The sequence below is a fragment of the Mobula hypostoma genome, chromosome 2 (assembly GCF_963921235.1).
Source record: "Mobula hypostoma chromosome 2, sMobHyp1.1, whole genome shotgun sequence".
Classification (NCBI taxonomy): Eukaryota; Metazoa; Chordata; class Chondrichthyes; order Myliobatiformes; family Myliobatidae; genus Mobula; species Mobula hypostoma.
The window spans coordinates 200,920,177-200,941,438 of NC_086098.1; the positions used below are offsets into that span (position 1 = coordinate 200,920,177).

At 38.4% G+C, this 21,262-nt stretch overlaps 1 protein-coding gene across 2 annotated transcripts in view; it reads left to right on the forward strand.

Annotated features, from left to right (window-relative positions):
• prex1 (phosphatidylinositol-3,4,5-trisphosphate-dependent Rac exchange factor 1) overlaps positions 1-21,262 on the forward strand; it is a 209,860-nt gene that overhangs the window by 113,564 nt on the left and 75,034 nt on the right. For both annotated transcript variants that reach the window (XM_063041400.1, XM_063041401.1), the window contains exons 12-17: positions 6,367-6,470; positions 6,656-6,705; positions 8,186-8,261; positions 10,698-10,770; positions 11,818-11,960; positions 20,695-20,787. In XM_063041400.1, the coding sequence (XP_062897470.1) occupies positions 6,367-6,470; positions 6,656-6,705; positions 8,186-8,261; positions 10,698-10,770; positions 11,818-11,960; positions 20,695-20,787 (539 nt within the window). The remainder of the gene's footprint in view (positions 1-6,366; positions 6,471-6,655; positions 6,706-8,185; positions 8,262-10,697; positions 10,771-11,817; positions 11,961-20,694; positions 20,788-21,262) is intronic.

The following is a 21,262-nucleotide window of genomic DNA, read 5'->3' on the forward strand; positions in this document are numbered from 1 at the left end:
TTTTAAACTTTGTAAGTTTTGTAAACATCTTTTTGAAAATTCCACCTGCAATGCACTCATTAATTCACTTAGCCAGCTATAGCTACTTCACAGTCTACACTATCATTGATTTTGTAATATCAGGAAACTTGGATCCCTTAGACTAATCTTTTCATCAAATTTCATGTGAATTTCAGGGCCTTGGCACAAATCTCTTTGGCACTCTACTTGTCAGAGTATTCCAACTTGAAAACGACCCATCTTTTCCAACTGTTTCTTGATTGTTAATCCACTCTAGTAGTTTATATCCAAAGCTGCATGTTGCAGATTGGTTCTGTAATCTCTATGTGGCATCTCATTAAAGGCCTCTTTAATCCTAAATAAATCAACTAACTGCTTTCTCTTTATCCATTCTACGAGTTGCAAACTTAAAATAAAAAAATAAGAAGATCTGTTTAACTTTCACAAAGACTGCAGAAGACACGTTTAATTTCTCTGCAATACTTTATCAGTATAATTTCTCCAGTGTAAGGGATCTACATTAATTTACCCTCAACCTTTTATATAATCTTTGAAGCTCTTCACCTCCTTTTGTGCCTAGCCTCTGCTCTTGTATTTTGCTTTCCTTATCCTTATGCCTTTTTGAGTTCTGAAAAAATTTCCAAACTTTTTTGCTATTCTCTTTTATTTTCTAAGGCTTTATCTTTAACTTCTCTATATTCTCTGTTTTATTTTTGTTCTTAGGAGTATGTATTTGTTGTAAACTTTAATAAAGCTTTAAATGTTAGCAATTTCTTGTTGATTGTCATATCTTTAACTGTAGTTTTCCAGTCAACAGCAGCCAACTCAGAGTTTGCCACCTTGAAATTTAAGGCCCTTGTATTGGATTTAACAATATAAAATTTTCCTTGAAAGCAGATAAATAGGAGCTCATAGTCTTATGCATTCTCCTTATATTAAGTGTGTAGATTTTTGTCAAAAATTTTACTTGATTCAGCAATTTAATTCTTTGAACTTTTCAGGAACTCTTTTGTTTTCTGTATCTTGTTCAGGCACCTTGTGATAGATTTGACATACTTCTGCCATTCCAGGCTATTTGTCAGCTTTCAACATAACACTACAGCATACATTTCATATTTTGCTTATTTTGAACTAAATTGCAAAGAATTTGTTCAAGAAAGGGGGTAGAGATAGCCCAGGAAATTATAGACTAGTGAGTCTTACTTCAGTGGTTGGTAAGTTGATGGAGAAGATCCTGAGAGGCAGGATTTATGAACATTTGGAGAGGCATAATATGATTAGGAATAGTCAGCAGGGCTTTGTCAAAGGCAGGTCATGCCTTACGAGCCCGATTGAATTTTGTGAGGATGTGACTAAACACATTGATGAAGGCAGAGCAGTAGATGTAGTGTATATGGATTACAACAAAGCATTTGATGAGGTACCCCACGCAACACTTATAGAGAAGGTAAGAAGGCATGGGATCCAAGAGGACATTGCTCTGTGGATCCAGAACTGGCTTGCCCACAAAAGGCAAAGAGTGGCTGTAGACGGGTCATATTCTGCATGGAGTTTGGTCACCAGTGATGTGCCTCAGGGTTCTGTTCTGGAACCCCTTCTCTTCATGATTTTTATAAATGACCTGGATGAGAAAGTGGAAGGACGGGTTAGTAAATTACACAAAGGTTGAGAGTGTTGTGGATAGTGTAGGGGCTGTCAGAGGTTACAGCGAAACATCGATAGGATGCAAAACTGGGCTGAGAAGTGGCAAATGGAGTTCAACCCAGATAAGTGTGAGGTGGTTGATTTTGGTAGGTCAAATATGATGGCAGAAAATAGTATTAATGGTAAGACTCTTGGCACTGTGAGGATCAGAGGGATCTTGGGGTCCGAGTCCATAGGCCACTCAAAGCTGCTGCACAGGTTGATTCTGTGGTTAAGAAAGCATACAGTGCATTGTGGGATCGTGGGATTGAGTTCAAGAGCCTAGAGGTAATGTTACAGCTATATAGGAATGTGGTCAGACCCCACTTGGGTTGCTGTGTTCAGTTCTGGTCACCTCACTACAGGAAGGATATGGAAGCTTTAAAACGGGTGCAGAGGAGATTTACAAGGATGTTGCCTGGATTGGCGAGTATGCCTTATGAGAATAGGTTGAGTGAACTTGGCCCTTTCTCCTTGAGGCGATGGAGAATGAGAGGTGACCTGATAGAGGTGTATAAGATGATGAGAGGCATTGATTGTGTGGATAGTCAGAGGCTTTTTCCCCAAGGTTAAAATGGCTAACACGAGAGAACACAGTTTTAAGGTGCTTGGAAGTAGTTAGAGGAGATGTCGGGTAAGTTTTTTATGCATAGAATGGTGAGTGCATGAAATGGGCTGCCGGCAGCTGTGGTGGAGGCAGATACAACAGGGTCTTTTTAAGAGGCTTCTGGATAGGTACATGGAGCTTAGAAAAATAGAGGGCTATGGGAACCCGAGGTAATTTCTGAAGTACATTTTTGGCACAGCATTGTGGGTTGAAGGGCCTGTATTGTGCTGAAGGTTATCTATGTTTCTAATCTGTTTAAACTGAAGAGCATTATTTTTGACTCAGCTCACAATCAAGCTTAGTTTTTTGTCTTTAAGCCACCTTAATACAGTTGATGCATATTCTATGTTATTAAATACTCCAGGGTTCTATTACAGAAACATCAGAGACCCCTTACATATGCAGAGCATTTTACTGTATGTTTAAGCTACTTCTCACAAGCCTTTTATCATGTCACTATAGAAGATCTAAAGTAGTTTGTTCCCACATTAGTTCCTCGGCATACTAATCTAGAAAACCATCTCTTGTACATTCCATAAATTTGCTCTTTCCCCCATCACCACTAGTTTAGTGTGTCTATTTTTAAAATGTAGATTCATGTTTATAATAACTGAATTGTAAGAGACAGGAATTTAGATATCAAGTTTAAGTTTATTGTCATCTGACTCTATGTATGTGCAACCATTGAACCAACTGAAACAATATTCCTCCTGACCAAAGTGCACCCACAAAACATGTATCACACATGGCACAGAGATCATAATATTACCACAGATATGTTAATAAAATATAATTCAAAATGCATGTACTGCTCAGCACAGATAAACAGAACAGTAAACAGCAAACAGCTTGCTGTTTTAGTGATGAGACCTTGGTGGTGACAGGTTATTCATTGGTTTTATAGCTGGAGGGAAGAAGCTTTTCCCCCGTCTGGCAGTCCTAGCCCTGATAATTCTGTGTCTCCTTCTTGATGGTAGTGGGTCAAAGAGACTGTGGGATGGGTGGTAGGAATCCTCAATGCTTTGGGCCCATTGTATACAATGCTCCTGGTAAATGTTGCAAATAGGGGAGAAGGGAACACCAGAATCCTCTTTGCATTTTTTTTACTGCCCTCTGTAGGGTCTTGCAGTCCGATGTCTTGCAGATTATGTGCCACACAATGATGCAGCCAGACAGGATGCTCTTGATGGTATTCCTGAGAAAGTTGTTGGAATAGGAGTGGGGAGCCTTGTACACCTCAATCTCCTCAGAAAATGTAGATGCTGCTCTGCCTTGACTAGTGAGGAGATGTTGTGGTTCAGGTTAGATCGTCTTTTATGTGCACACCAAGGAACTCGGTGCTCTTAATTTTCTCCATGGCAGAGCCTGAAATCCAAAATCATTTCTTTTGCCTTGTCGACATTGAGACTCGGGTTTTTGTTCTCACACCATTTCACAAACCTCTCTACCTTCTGTATGCTGACTCATCTTTGTTGCTGATGAGGCCAACCTCTGTAATATTATTAGTGAACTTGATGTGGTTTGAGCTGGGTCTGACAGTGCATTTCTGAGTCAGCCGCTTGAACGGCAGTGGGCTGAGCAGACATCCCTGGGGAGCACCATTTCTCAACCTGATGGAAGTTAAGGTAGATGCCAAACGGGATTGACTGGGGTCTTTCTGCCAAGGTGCTCTCGATCCAGTTACAGAGAGGGTATTGAGCCCCAACGAGGACAACTTACGCTCCAGTCTCTGACGGATGATCATGTTAAATGCCTAGCTGAAGTTGATGAACAACATCCTGGTGTAAGAGGCATCATCTTCTAAGTGGGACAGGGTGGAATGGAAAGCTTAGCTATGATATGATCAGTGGACTGGTCTGAACAAAAGGTGAACTGGAAAGGGTCCAATGTAGCTGGAATGTGGGATTTTATACGATCCATTGCCAGCTGCTGAAAGCACTTTCTGATTGTTGAAGTCAGTGCCACTGGTTGGTAATTGTTTAGGCCAGTTACCATCACTCTCTTGATGAGGGTGTCTGCCTGAAGCCTGCTGGGACAGTGGACTGCTTCAAAGAGAGATTAGGGATGTCCGTTAAGACTTCTGTTAGCTGGGCCGCACAGCCCCTCAGTACCTGACCAGGTATGTTGTCCAGCCCCGCAGCTTTGCACAGGTTTATCCCGGCCTTGGATCGTCCTTACCCTGGCTGCGGCCAGGGAACGTGTTTGTTCCTCAGGGGGCTTTCCTCAGTGCCACATCATTCAATCAGCCAAATCGTGCATGGAAGGCATTCAGCCTATGAGGAAGGGGGGCATCGTGGTCATTGATGTGTAGGTTGGATTTGTAATTGGATGCGGTTGGTATACCTTGTCACATTGCGCCCTGTGTTCCTGGTGCCACAAAGGTGTCTGTGAATTTTCTGTGCATGCACACATTCGGTGCTTTTGTCTATATTTGGGCTCTGAAACGGAGTTTCAAAGCTGTGCAATTGTGCTAGCCTTCCATCGCATGTGTTTCTGCCATCTAGCTTGGTAATGGCTCCTGTGATATTACTTCTTTGGGTTTCAATGATTGTGCTTCCTGATGTATTTTCCTCTGTTCTTTATTGAGTCGTGTTCCTGGCTTGATTCTAGTGGTAGAATGAGAGATGAACGCCCACAGACTGCAGATTATGAAGTGTTATTTTAATTGTTTTTTTTTAGCCTGCAGCTCCTCATAAATCTCCAGGTTACAGTTGCAAAATGCTGTAATATATCCGAGTTAATTTGGGATCTTGCATCTCTGTGTGAAGGAAGATCTTTATTCATGTGGTTGTAAGGGAACAGGAATCAGCTGTTTTGGAATAAAAGCCTAATGTGATCTTCATTGAGGTCAGGCTGATTTGTGAGCTGAGTCCGAACAAGCATGGATCATGGATACATCTAATACTTTTAGTTAACAATTATCTACCAAACTCAGATTAAAATTGGAGTTAATGCTGGATCAAATGTTAATGTGGAGAACTGAGTTGCAAATTTCTATTGCCTTAGTCCCATAAAACTGTTGCTTAACTTAAAGGTTTTTAGAGGCTATTACACAGATGCTAGTTGCAGTCTTTCAGTATCCTCTGAATGTTTAAGATAATGATAAAATTATAACAGATGACATTTTAATGTTAAATTAGGGGGATAAATTAATTTTATGAAAATGTTGGTGTAATTATTCTGTGTAATATGCTTCTGAGTATGGAGTATATTTTGAAATAGTATTGAGATAAACTGGTCATTTCAGGCTTTTAGGTTTGACACAGTCAAAACCAAACCAGCAACAAGTCCCATTATTTCAAGTGCTTCCTTTGCTCCTACTTGTGTATATGTTTTTCTCCTCAGTTGCTCATGGGGTAATGTGAAAAATATTGTTTTCACTCCTTGAATAGAGTAGTTTTTCCTGAGTTCCCATTGGATTCATCAATATCTACCTCTCATTTTGGACCCCCCATAAATGGAAAAATCATCTATTTTATAATTTTCATCATTTTCCATAATATTTCAGAAATCTTGAATAGTTCAGTACCAGTCTTCTGCTTTTCAGAGTGAAAAATCTCAGCCTGAGTCAGTTCTCTGTTTTATACTTCTGCTTTTTTTGAAGCCTTACTGCACCACCTAGTTCTTCTAAATCTTACACCTTATATGCTGACCAGCATTTTACACAATGTTCCAAATGTGGTTTAACCAAACTTCCATAGAAGTTTAACAAACTTCTGCTTTTAACCCTGTTCCTCTAGAAATGAAACATTGTGCTTGGCCGGTTCTTTTTAATCTGTGGGTGCATGTACCCTTGGCTCCTTCATTAATCTCTTAGAACTCCAATTACCTGTTCAGTAAGCAGCCTCTTTATTGGTCCAATTAAAAAAAAAACCATCACCTCTCACCTCAACATATCGTCAAGTTAGAATTTCCACACATTTTACTTGGGAATGGCAAAGTTTGCATCGGTCAAAGTTTGTTTGGTACTTCCAAGAACTTATCAGTCTTAGTAAAATTGTAAGTTATTTTGGGATGAATAAGTCAAAGACAGTATCCTAGTCCTGGCTTCTCTAATGAATACTTTAATGCTTCAGTTTCAGATAAACACCATTTCAAAAATGAGATGGTACTCTACAGGTTTCGGTATGATGATGGAACCTACAAGCCTCGAAGTGAGATGGAAGATATTTTATCTAAGGTACTGTTCTCCATTACCCAGAAAGCATTGTGTTCAGTTTGATTTTCTTAGCCAATTCTGATTGCATGTGAGATGAAGAGTGACACAAAGCATTGGCCAACTGGCTTAACTTGAATGAAGAGTGTGGACTTTTGTTAGTGACGTGATGCCAAAGTTTTTCCTGATTTTTGTTTTCCTCTTGACAGGGCATAAGGTTGTACTGTCGATTACACTGTCTCTTCACACCAGTGGTAAAGTGAGTTTTTTTTAAATTTTGTAGAGGGGTAAGGTTGAGTAAACAATAAGGCCATCTTTATAAAGGATTGGCTTTTCAACATCTGACTGACAAAGCATTTCAAATGGAGGTTTTAGGATTTTGTTGGTTACTTTTTTCCAATTTCATAATCTGTTTAGATCTATTGCAAAATAACTTGTCCAATTTCTTTATGAAATCTACATTAATTTCCAATTTTGACACAGTTTTCTTGTAGCTGCATGATGCGTTGTCACACATGAGATTGCACACACTGGAATTTGCAGGGGTAAAAAAGGAGCTGGATGAGGAACTCGACAGTTCAGGCAGCATCTTGTTTGGATTGAAAGAAGAGAGGGGAGATGGCCTGTATACAGACATTGAGGAGTGGGTTGGAAAAGTGCTGACAAGCTATATGTGGGTCCAAGTGAGGAGGGGATGATCTGTCAATCAGTTCCTATGCACCCGGACCCACTTATGACTTCCCAGCCCTTCCCTCTCACCTCTGACTATACTGGCTATCTCCCCTCTGTTCTCTCAGTCCAGGTGAAGAGTCTCAACCTGAAGTGTCAACTGTCTATTTCCTTCCACAGATGCTGTCTGGCTCTCTTGTGTTTTGCAAGCAGTCATATATTATTTGAACTACTTAATGCAGCTAATTCACTGTGCTATCTATTGTTCTTGTTAATATTACACTACTTAGTATTCTGCAGTTTATAAAACTAATCTTGCTCACGATTTTATCTAATGCAGTGTATCTAATTTCCTATCCAATTTACACCTGAAGTTTACTTTGATTCTTTATTTAGCATTCATTTTAAAATACTTTATTCAAAGTGTTGCAGCAGTTTGGGAGAACACATCTGTTATTAATCTTAATTACATTAAATTAATAGCAGAATTAATCAGGACTGAGTGGATAAGGGGCACCTAAGACCAAGTAATGTGCACTGTCTGTTTCTATTTAAAGCATTGTAGGTTGTGAACACTCTTCACCAATTGTTGAAGATGGAAGAGATGCTATTACTGGTGCATTATTGGCATTACCTCTTTAACTTCCTTTCCATCAAAAGCAAACTTTTATTTTGACCTTCTGGGAAATTGGGAGATTTAATAGTGGTGGCTCTGCACTTTGAGTACTGTTCAAGTTCCCAGAAAGGTTCTTGTAGATTAGTCCTAATGCTCAGGATGAGTCAGGATAGACTTTTTTGCAAGCGTGAAAAGCACATTGAGATTTACAGGACTGAGGATTTTGGGTCACTTGTGAACTTGATCTTTTATTGACAGAGCATTAATGGAACCCCATTCAATTAGTGTATTTATTGGTATTTGCTATTAAGTTCTGAAGTGCTTGTTTTGTTCTGTTAATGTGAGGAGTATAGTTGCACCTTGTACAAAATGAATTCTTAAACTTTAGAATTAAGTTTAATAATTTCAATAGCATTGCCAATGTTTGCAAATAAAATTACTTTATTAAATGTAGAGACAGAGATCACCATTTGAAAACATACAAATCTGTGGTACCGGCAAGCAAGCTGATTGATTGGCTTCTAGTACAGGTAAGAAATAGTTCAGATAACAATGTGTTTTATTCACACTTGTCATAATCATTTTCTTTCTACTTTAAAATCTTACAATAAATACCAGCTGTTGAAAGATGAGAAATCACCCCTGCATTGGAAATACAGTGAAGAAGTCTGAAAATATTTTGAGCTGTGTATGAACTTGAAACTGGATTCAAATCCCAATCTCAAATTCATGGCTAATTAAATTTTTGATTCCCTCTAGTAACCTTTCACCCCTTTGCATATCAAAGAACTTATCCTGGCCTCAAATGTTCAAAGACTCTGTTCTCACTGTCCTTTGAAAGTTCCAAAGATGTGCAACCCTCAAGAAAAAAATTTATCTCATCCCTGTTTTAAATAGTTTACCATATTTTTTTTTAAACAGTTAACACTGACTTGAGCTCCTAACACCGGAAACAAGCTCTCCATGTCCATACTGTTAAGAACTCTCGGGGGTCCTTTGTTTCCATCGAGCTTCCATGCACTCCACTAAACTCCAGCAGACACGATCCTAGGCTGTTTAACCTTTCCCAAGTGAGACAAGTAGAGGGGAATCTTGAAGGAGAAAGTCCAAAATTGTCCAAAAAACAATTTTGCTGTTTACACTGAGGTAGAGATGGTGTTGTTTGTTTGTTGGAGGAATTAATTTTGTTCTTCCATTGCTGTCAAGTGGCAGCTCATCTGCAAAGTTTCTGTCAATATTCCGATGCAATAACTTGATAGTTAGCAGCTGGGTAACGTCATTGTGGTAGGGTGGAGGCAAATACTGGATAGATATAAGGAAATTACCTCTCAAAAATGACCAGATGAACTGCCTGTTTTTTTGCATTTTTGTGGCATCATAATTTCCTATAATTTAGTGATCTGTCCTACCAGTGAATGTATTCTGAAAACCACAGGTATGCAGTACTTGCAGGACAGTTCATGGCTCTAACTTGGTGCCACTACTTCACTTTGCTGAAAGTAGGAAAAGTTCAAGGCTGGTCTACGTTCACTTTGCCTGTTACCAGTCTGACCTCGGAGCTTTATTTATTAATTTATCCATTCATCTGTAGGCCCTTCTGGCCCTTTGAGCCATGTAGCCCCAGCAACTCCCAATTAACTCGAACCTAATCAAGGGACAATTTACCAATTTTCCCACCCAACTCATCTTTGGACTGTGGGAGGAAACCAGAGAACCTGGAGAAAACCCACGCATTCCGTCAGGAGGATGCACAGAGACTACTTTAGGAATTGATCTCTGAACTCTGGAGTGCCCTGTGCTGTAATAGTGTCGTGCCAACTGCAGTACCACCATGGCATCCTTAGGGTGTCGATTGGTAGTTATATGTATTAGAAATCTTTATCTTTCAAACTTCACACAGGTTGGTCATTTGGTTGCTCCAAAAAGAATGGGAAAGTAGAGCCATTATTATAAACGGAATTAAGGTTTCTGGGGAGTCCAGAATAACTGCACATTTTCATTTCGTCTCTTCTGGTCAGGAGCTTCCAGTGCAATGACTTGCATCTGGAAATGTGAAACAACAATGAAAGCTCATGCTAACGTGTTTCTGTATTTTCTGGAGGCATTTAAATTTCTTTCAATAAGCTATTAACTTTTACTTAGTCCTAGATGAGCCGAAGCATCTGCACACATGGAGGCTTCACCATGTACTGTCTACTTGGGGAATAAGTGAACTTTAGCTTAACCACATAGCAGTGCACTCAGTTGTATTTTTGGCTGCTTTGTTACAGAGCATTGTGCAAAAGAGATGGTGTCAGATGTAATATAGTTCTGCACTATCTTTTGGAAGGGATGTTACAACTGAAACAGCAATCTAAAAATGTAATATTTTGTGACATTCTCAAGTTATAGGAATCCTGTGACGTTCATTGCTCGAAGTTAATGATTATTTTTTAAATAGCTTTGAGATATCTTTGTGATTTCAGTTACTCAGCCAGAATGTATTCTTGGACTTCATTCTACAATTAACCTGTAAATTGGCAGTGTATCTTTCATTTCATACAATCTCCTAATGACCTTATGTCCAAGAGAAGGACTACTTGTGGATAATTCTAGGTACTACTGTTCAAAAATAAATTTTGCATCAGCAACCAAAATGTAAGTCAGCTGTTTGAAATCATTTGTTTATGGCAAGTATCATGGTTGTATTTGAACTTTAGATAATTGCTTCCAGATGCATTTCTTTGTCCTTCTGCCTTCTACTGTATGTAAGCATAGTTTGAGTACTGTTTCAACAGAACCGTCATCAATAAACACTAACAAAGCACTGCATTTACTGTTTCAACAGAACAGCACAGATCTTTGCAGTCTTTTAAGATTATTCTTTACGATGAAGCGAGTGCACTTGTTCAACTTAGATTTGCAGTTGCAAACTGTTGGTTTAAAAAGAAATCTCTTTGGATATAAAAATGTCATTTTGTTGCTAGGGCGACTGCCAGACTAGAGAGGAAGCGGTCACGCTCGGTGTTGGATTGTGTAATAATGGCTTCATGCATCACGGTAATCAATCAAAGAAACAAAAGAATTTTTCAACAAATGTGTTTTCAGTGTGAATGGGAGTTCATCATAATTAACTTGACAGTCATGTTTCGGAGTGTCTCACAGTTCTCTTTTTTCTTTTTGGACATTATATTTTATAATTAGGGGACTTTAACACCATCCCTCCCCCTACTCCCCATCAAATACTTGGATCACGTCACTTCTCTGTAGACTTCCCTATTTGTTGTCTGTCAGTAGGGTGGAATGTGGGCAAAGCGGTTTGTGTCATATCCTTATGCTCTTCCACTTAAAAGTGGGTAGCAAACTTCTGTTTAATTTAAGCATTTAGCTAGGAACACACGAGAAATTGTGCTTTGAGAAGTTGCACTGAAAACCTCTCCCCTGGTGTAACTGAGAATTTAAAACCACGTGTTCATATTGATAATTTTTTGTAATAATATTTTTATTTAAGAGATATGAGTTTTGCAGCAAGGCTAGAATGTACTACTCATTCCTCATGGTTTTTGAAAAGGTGATGACAAATTGCTTTCACTTTGACAGTTTGTAGCTAAATGGAAAATATCCTACATTGATTATTCTGGGTTTTAGACCTGTGACTAAAGGATGACAACTCTTAGTTTGGGTGAATCCTTATGGGATAGAACTGCGTACTTCAAACCCTTCTCAAGATTATGTTGCCTAGTTAATTGGTGCTTCCATCAGCAAGTATCATTACATTTTTTTTTGTTGAAATCTCATTTCATATTTGATAGTTGCCAATATAGGGATTAGTTCAGACATTGAGTTAGGGAAGAATATCACTTTCATATTTTGAACTGGACTAAAAGACTTATGTCCTCTGTTTAATTTACAGTTAATAGTTTTTTTTATCAAAGTATAATTTTATTGCTGTTCTTGATTACATACAGACAAAACTTATTAAGGTGAATTCTTGAGTTTTATCGAAATCTGAATTTTAAGCTTTGTAGTGATAATTTGAAGAGCTGAAGTCTGTTAATTATGTCCACTGCATTATTAATATTCAGTTTTAATTTTTCATTCCAATAGTGTTAGAGAAAAGTGAATTTAAGGATGAATCCCAGTTTTTTCGCTTTTATCCTGATGAAGAAATGGAAGGGAGCAGCTCCAAAAACAAACAGCTGCGCAATGACTTCAGATTGGTTGAAAACATACTTGTTAAATCCCTTCTGGTAAGAAGATAAATGATTGTTTTTGGATTAGATTGGGAGAATTTTCCATTCTGCTATCCAAATATTGCAGATGATGGATTGCAAACAATTGAACAAAATGCTTTGCATAGATTAAGTAATTGTTTAGGAGGTTAACCTGTAAATACTTCATGTTTTATTTCTGGTTATATGAACTTTAACTTGTAAAGTTCATACAACTTTGGACACCTCCTCATTTTTTAAAATACACAGTATTTCTGGTTTTATTTTGCACGTTTAAAAAACCTATTCAATGTATGTAATTGATTTGTTTATTTATTATTATATTTTATTATTTTTTTCTCTGCTAGATTATGTATTGCATTGAACTGCTGCTGCTAAGTTAACAAATTTCACGTCACATGCTGGTGATAATAAACTTGATTCTGATTCTGATCACTTTCTACAATTATGAGAATGGCTCGCAAGGATTAGCCTGCTTATCTGATTTTATTTCAAACCTTTTGCAATTCATCTTGATTTTTAATTAAGTCTGCATCATGAATGATTTCTCTTGCATATTTTTGGTTATTTGTATGACCTGTAACACCTTACCCCCTGACCCTAAAACATCCAATGCTGCTTTGGCACCAAAGCCACAAGGAGAAGTATTACTTTTGCCCCTTTAGATCCAAATGTCGGGAGTTATGCAAGAAGAATTTGATTTCCCCACCCCAACTATCATCTACATTTTGCCCTAAAGCAAGGGATTTTCTTATACTTAACTCTTCCATTTGGTTAGCTCCTCGGAATAGTTTTAGCTGTTTGTAATTGTGAATCCAATTATAGCAAATTGCTTTATCAAGGTGGATTTGAAAGCATAAGAAACTATATTATATAAGGGTAAGAGTTTGGTGCCTTCAGGATAAGATGATGTGAAAAAGGTTAATGAAATCAGTGCAGATAAGCTGTGTTCGCCAGGATTTGTGCTCTTTTGTGAAACAGACTATTGCAAAAAGCAACATTGGAACGTTTCCCTGTCGGATAGTCTTAATTTGCTGTAAGGTAATTGGTGGTATGTCAGCCAGCTTTACCACCGCTGCATTGGGAAATATGATTTGTTGCCAGACTGCACTGCTTAGTGGAATTAGTTTTCTTGGTTGAGTCGAAGATAATCATAGAAACATAGAAAACCTACAGCACAGTACTTCGGCCCACAAAGCTGTGCCGAACGTGTCCTTACCTTAGAAGTTACCTAGGGTTACCCGTAGCCCTCTGTTTTTCTAAGCTCCATGTAACTATCCAGGAGTCTCTTAAAAAGCCCTATCGTATCTGCCTCCACCACCGTCGCCGGCAGCCCATTCCATGCACTCAGCACTCTCTGCGTAAAAAAAATTTACCCCTGACATCTCCTCTGTACCTACTTCCAAGCACCTTAAGACTGCACCGTCTCGTGTTAGCCAATTCAGCCCTGGGAAAACGGCCTCTGACTATCCATACGATCAATGCCTCTCATCATCTTATACACCTCTATTCTTATATTCCAATGTTTGTTGTCATTTCGACAATAATGTTTGCATTTTGGATTAGCCATGGATTGCTGTGCTTCATAATGCATTAATCAGATAGAACCTGGAGCAACATACTTAAAAGTAGTTGTGCAAAAGTGAACGGATGTTCTAAAAACTGCAGGAAGTATTTAGCATGTCAATGACAGCTAAAGTTAGAATAAAATTCAACAAGATGACCTTCAGCCTATGGATGGAAATATTTAAGTCAGTTGACCAAATTATAAATATAGAGATTTGATCATAGCTTGCTGATTTATAAATTAATTGGAAGAGTGTGGAAATAATTGTCAGCTAAAAATGTTAAGCTAATGGATGTTAAATTATGAAATACAACTGGTATCCTATTAATAACTTGCTAGGTAAAGGTGAAATTGAAAGTGGAACACAGACTAGAGAATGGTCTCGTTTATCCCTGCTCTGCACTAAAGGATCTACTTTCAACTTGGATGACTGTATGGATGTAACCATTCATTCTTTTTGTGCCAAGGATGGGAAATTTTGGATGGCCCTCTGCTCCTGTTCACTTTGTGGTAGATCAGTTGATTTTTTGTTTATTAGGATCAGGCTGAGAAGTGAAACCCTTCATTCATGAACCAACATGGTGATACGGTTTAAGTTTGGGTGGTAGAGTACTGGCAGATATTTGATGCCGATGAAAATGCCATTTTGTGCTTTTGACAAGGGAAAGTGAAATATTCTAATATCACGCTTGTATTAATGTAATTGATGGCATACTTTTAAGAATTACATTTTAAATTCTCATTTTGTTATCGGGCAGTTTATTATTTATTTATAATTCCTTACAAATTCTGGAGACCCATAAACACTTTCAATGAAGAATTCCCTACAGATGCTTGTCCTGATGTAGTTTTGTTCCTTTAACATCCAATGCCAGAAGGTTTCCCCTTACAACCATACAAAGCTTTTTTTCATCGTTTGGCTGCAATGTTACATTCAACAAATTACGTGTGGAATGGAGTTTATTAGAAAGTGTCCCATTTTGTTTTCACATTTTCTGGCCTTCACATCTTTAAGACTTAACCTGCAGAGTGGCCAACTTTGAAATTGTTCAAAGCTATTAAAAATATAAACATGTATATTTGGTTAGTAATATACTTAATTACTTGAAGTGTTTTGTTGTATTTCAATATGAAAAGTACATCTGATTTGAAATGTTATCTGCATTTCTGGAGCAGATACATTATCCTCACTTATTTATGACAGTGATATATTCCAACTATTTCCATTAATTATTCTTTTAACAGATATTCAATATTTGCTAGATTATTTTAAATTCATGAAATTAGTGGTACAGTATGATACCAAGAAATTATTTGGCAACTGTATAATAAGAATAGATGTTTCAGTATGTTTGTCCTTATCCTGGAACTTTTCAGGGAGAAATTATATTTCTGCTAAATTGGCATGAAAAGCTAAGTTGTCCCCAGTGATTTAGAACTGATTTCCTCCGCAGAACTTGCCATTTGCCTGTGCTTGTAAACAATATCTTAAATTAGGGAGTTGTTTTTGATTACCCAAAATCAGTTTTGTTATTAAAATTGGTGTAGTTCAAAGAAATTAACTTCTCTTAAGCAGCCAAGTTGCAGCCTTGGTCCAAACATGGATAAAGGTGCTGAATTCAAGAGGTCAGTTCTCCTCAGGCATTCAGTCAGTGAGATTTATTAATGGCATTCCTTTCTTCACAAGTGGGGGTGTGGTAGTTGGTGCTGCTGCCTTTGGCCTCATAATTTGGTCTTGAGTGTCGAGTTTGCGCTTTATCCCCTGTGACCACAAAAGGTTTCTGATCGATTCCATTGCTTTCAGTTCCAACATGCAGTAACTGCTAGTAGATGAATTAACCATAATAAATTACACCTTATTATAGGTGAATGTCAGAAGGCTCAAAGGGAACTTGATGTGTATCTGAGAGAAATAAGTTGCTGGTTTATAGGGAAAGGTCCTGATAGGATTGTTCTGTTGGGACCCAGCATGGACCTGAAAGGGCAAATGGCCAGCTCTAAAGTTATATTAAGGAAATACGTAGTATTTAATTCCTTGTGTTCCCATTCAGAAAATGAAGCAGGTTAGATTATGCTTTTGCATCCTTGTGTGCCATTCATTGCTGCCTCTAACAAGAATGTTATCAGCTTCCCTTGTAAAATCACCATGATGTAGTTGGGTACCAAACTCAGTGTTCTGGAGGCTTACAGTTGACCTAAATAGAGGCTAGAGACTGAATACTCTAGATCTTTTCTACTATTTTAAACGCATACAGTAATTCAGGAGTACGATGCAGTACACACCAACCTGGAAAAGATGCACTTCCAACAGCACACAAAGCTCTGCACCATTTGAAACACAGCAGCCCAAACTGTGCTCTGTTACCATGGTGTTTGCAGTGTGTATCATCTACAGAATTCACTGCAGGTACTGAAGTCTGTATTCTGTATCACCAAGAGTGATGAAGGCAGCAGATAAATGGGTACATCACAAACTCCAACTTCTCTTCCAAGTTGCACATCATTTTGGTGCGGAAATATGTGATTCTGTCATCGTTGTTGGGTTTATATTGTAAATATATGTTTATATTATAAAACCTTAAAACACTGGAGCAGAATTAGGCCACTCGGCCCATCAAGTCTGTTCTGCCATTGCATTATGGCTGATCCATTTCCCTCTCAACCCCAACCTCTTACCCTCTCCCCATAACCTTTCACACCCTGACTAATCAAGAACCAATCAAACGCCTCCTTAAATGCCCCCAGTACCCTGCCCTGTGGCAACAAATTCCATAGATTCTCCACCCTCTGGTTAAAGAAAGCCCTCCTCATCTGTTCTAAATGGACATCCCAGAGCCTTCAAATACTGAGAAATCCAAAATGATCTGTAAATCCGAAACCCTTGCCCCTACTCCAGTTCCTCAGCTGCACATTCATATGCCAAATCATCCTATTCTTGCCCTCACTGGCACATGATACAGGCAGAAATCTAGAGATTGTTACTTGAGACTGTTTTTCAGTTTTCTACCTAGCTCCTTAAATTCTCTCTTCAGTATCTCCTCTCCTTTTCTTCCTATATCATTGGTACCAATATGTCCCAAGATGTCTGGCTGCTCACGCTCCCCCTTTAGAATGTCGTTCACACCATCCAAGACGTCCCTGACAATGGCACCTGGGAGGCCACATATTATCTGTGTCCTTCTGTCACATCCACAGACTCTTCTATCTACTCCTTTAACTATGAAGTCTTTTATCATCACTACATTCCCTCTCTGGTCCCTTCCCTTCTGAGCCATAGCACCAGATTCAGTTCCAGAGACTAAGTTGCTGTGCCCCCCCCCCCCCAACCCCCAACAGTATCCAAAATGGTACACTTGTTATTGAGGGGAACATCCACAGCGGTATTCTGTACCGGCTGCCTATTTGCCATTCCTCTCCTGACAGTCACCCGTTCTCTTGCCTCCTGCCTCCTGCAACCTGGGGGTGGCTACCTCCCTGTAGCTCTTATCTATCATCTCCTCAGTTTCCCTTATGAGCTGAAGGTCATCAAGTTGCAGCCCTAGTTCTTGAACACATTCTCTGAGGAGCTGCAGCTTGGTGCACCAGAAGTAGGTGTGGTTATCAGGGAGGGTTGGAGGAATCCCAGATTTCCCACATCTGACACAAAGTACAAATCACGGCCCCTGGAGCTTTTCTTACTACCCTAACTATACACTAACAAATGAAGAATGAGCATGAAAGGGTTTACCAGATACTTGCGTCGCCCAAGCCTGTTGAGCCTGAGCCAAAAGTCTCCCCACGCTAACACTTCCGCACTCCGCTTACCCCTGCCTTATCTTTAATTTGACCGTACTAATGTATCCTGAACTTTGATTTGCTGCTGTTCAAGCTCCAAAAAAAATGGCTATGAAGCGCTGATTTTCGAAGCTCTCTCCTTGAATTGAGTGAAGACACTATTACTTTTTGCCTCTGAACTCCGACTGGCCACTGTTCAAGCTCTATATGAAGTAAATCCCTCTCCTCTGGCGAGTTTGGAGTACCCGCAGATAGTCTGCAATGTTCGAAAAGGTGACGGAGTATCATCTTCCCAAGGACAATTTTGATAACCAACAAATACTGACCCTGCCATTTGTCGTTGATGCCAATTGACCAGATCATTCTTGATGAGAATTGTTGCCTGTGTAAAACCTGCTTGGTCTGACTTGGGATGAGTTGTGCCATGAGGCAAATGGGACTACGTGTGATAACTAGGCCTCCTCTGTGAAATACGAGGACTAAACTGGAGCCAAACTGTAGGTCGCTTGTTACTTTCCATGACATCCTTGACTGGTTAAGTAGTTTGGAACATCATAGAAATTTAAAAATATTGAAACAGAATATTGTATTAAGAAGTATTTAAATTAAGTATACAATTTACAGCGCACGAAATTGTTGGTTTAAAATGTTACAGAAATAATAAAGGGGAAATTTTAGTCTAGTGTATTGTTTTTAATGAGGTTTAGCAATTCCATTCAAATGTTTGCCAAGCGGAGGGACTGGATACATAGGTACTGAAGTTTCTGCCATGGTCACCACTGGACTCAGTGGTCAGTCAGTTAGTGGACAGGGTGGTTAGATGATATTGGAGTTAAATGTGCACTGATCAACAGAGGACTCATGACCCTGGAACCTCTGCCCATAATTAAGCTTCTTTAAAAAATCTTTGAAGATTAATGCCAATAAGTTATTACAATTATTAAATTTGATTTCCCATACCTCCCCCTCCACTATATTCAAGCTTTTCTTGAACCTGATGGTGTTGGACTTTATGTTTCTGTACTTCCTGCCTGATGGTAGCAAGAAGATAGCATGTCCTGTATGGTGGGAATCTTAAACGATAGATGCTAACTTACTGAGACAGCACCTCTTGTAGATAATAACGATGCTGGAGAAGGATGTGTCAATCGGCCAGTCAGAGCTCTGAGGTGAAAAGTATTGGGCTGAGTCCACTACTCTGCAGCTTCTTGTGTTCCTACACATTCGAATTGCCATACCGGACCATGTTGCAAGCAGGATACTTTCGACAGGACATCTTAAAAAAGTTTGTTAGTGTTTAGTGATGCGCTGAACCTCAAATTTCTAAGGGAGATACTCGCATGCCTGTCTTGTAATTGCAAGGTATATAGGTGGTTATGTGATGTCCATTATGAATTGGCTGAATTATCAGATACACTGTACAATTCCCTGAGACAGTTAACTTGGAAGTAAAGCCTCTAACTTTATCTATTTAAACTCATTACAGAGGACATCTAGATGAAGTTTCATTGAAGTTATTTTAAAAGTGAGAAATGTCATATGAATTAGAAAATTTTCACTTGAGGGGGTGGAACTGGGCTTGCTAAATAATTAGTTTTCAGGGGTAAATAGATATTCAAAGATAATTACAACCTAACATTCCATCAAAAGACATACATCAAAGTTGCTAGTGAACACAGCAGGCCAAGCAGCATCTATTGGAAGAGGCGCAGTCGACGTTTCAGGCCGAGACCCTTCCTGACGAAGGGTCTCGGCCTGAAACATCGACTGCGCCTCTTCCTATAGATGCTGCTTGGCCTGCTGCGTTCACCAGCAACTTTGATGTATGTTGCTTGAATTTCCAGCATCTGCAGAATTCCTGTTGTTTGCGTTTAAATTCCATCAAAAGGTCGGTCATCTCATTCAATAGAGCATGGTTCAAATAATTTTACAAGGAGAATAATGTTTTTTTAAGGTTTTTTTAAGGAATTCAGCAATTTTTTTCTGTTTGAAAGGGTTCTTATCTGCAACTAAGTGAACAGTGTACCTGTTGAGCAGTAGGGTTTCACTGACTGCATCCTTTTACTGGATTTGTAAAAATATCACAAATCATTTGATTTTGTAATTTAATAATGAATACAGTCATACAGTGGAATCATTTTGCCATTATTGCAACGGCAAAGCTTGTGTCTTAATACTTAAGCAATCCCATGATACTGAAGCCTTTGAAATTTCCAATTTCCGTCTTAGACTTTGGGTTATGGGTTAATCATGATATGCAAGGACCACCACAGTTTAGTTGCCCATATATTTTTTGCATTGTCAGTTATATTAAAACAATGAAAATTAAAATTGCAAGATGTCATATTGTAGGAATTTTAAATAAAATTACATGACTTGTTCTGTTCAATTTGGATGTTGCTTTTCCATCATGTCCTTCAATCAGTTTGTCTGGCTATTGAATGATTTTTTTTTAGGTTGTGAAATGGACAAAGAAAGACTTTCAACATGAAAATGTTATAGTCTCTCAAGAAGCTTAATAAACATGGTCAGCATTGAGAAAGGTCTTGCAAATAAGTATGAAGTAACTTTTTTTTTATAAGTAGACATTTATTGGGATTAACCTGGAGTGTAGGGCAAAACCAATAATGGCAGGTTTAGTACTATTCTCAGATTGAGCATCACATAATGTACTAGATATAAAATTATCTATCATTTATATATTAGTGGTTTAAACTGTATTGAAGGGAGTTAATAATTTTCAAGTGTTATGAGATTTTGCCCTGTGCTTGACTTGTACAATTGCCTCCTTTCGGCTTTTTATCTTGGAAAGTGCAGCATTTTTGGAATTTGGAAGTAGTTCTGTCAGAGATATTAAAAATTTGCAATGGGTAGAATTCTTTCATGGACATCAAAAATTTGTGAAGTTTGTAGTTGGTTGTTATGAGGTCACAAAACAATGGATTGTTTTATCGTGAGCCACCCTGTTTGGTTTCTCTATTCCATTCATTTTTAAAGGCTCTTTTTCATCTTTCCCAGTTTAAAAGTGCAGCAAAAAATGTATTTAAGCTCAGTTTCAAGATGAATTGGATCTGATTGATAATTATTTTGTATTTAAACCAGAGAATAATCTTCCCCTTGGTATTTAACATGATTACAAATATAAATGCTAAAACTTACTAGTTGTGGAGTTCTACATATTGTCCTCTTGTTTAAAGGTATCTTATTTGTCTTTGAATGATGGATTAACATGTTGTGAATAATAAAGTGACCTGTATAGATTGCATGCAAGACCAATTTTCACTGCCGCTTGTTACATGTGCCAATTAATAAGCCAATGGCCAAGAATTAATACTGGAAGCTTCTTGGCTATCTTATTTTAACTTATGTTTTTGTTTTCATATAGAAAACCTGTTATTTTATCTTCCACAGATCTTTCCTGAAGAAGACGACTATGGGTTTGAAATTGAGGAGAAAAATAAGACCATTGTTGTGAAATCTGTGCAAAATGACTCTGCTGCTGAGGTAATTACTCACCTTTCGACAGCCATTTTGCAATTTAAGAGTAATAAGTCGTATATGTCAGTTATTTGCTGTATAACAGAAAGGTGAATGAAATATTTGAGTTCAATCTCTCTAGTGCAGCTTTTGTTAAAATATTGTCATCGTAAAAAAAAAAAATGCAGTGCTTGGGGTCCACTGAACTGAGCTTATGGCCACAGGTTGAAGCAAAATTGGTATGCACTGATACTAAGAAACTGGGTTTTTGGGTGATTGTAAGGTTTGGAGTTTGGAAGAAAGGGAGTAATCCAATCAGAAGATTGACAGAAGGATAATGGTGATCAATTTAGGTCAGTCAGCATCAATGGTGTGAGTAAAATGATGGCTAGGGTAAGGGTGTGGGAACCAGAATTTTGGATCTGTTCAAGTTCATGGACGATAGCATTTGGCTAGAGAAGCACTGAAGTTATCAGGTCTGGAATTAATGCATGTGTGGATA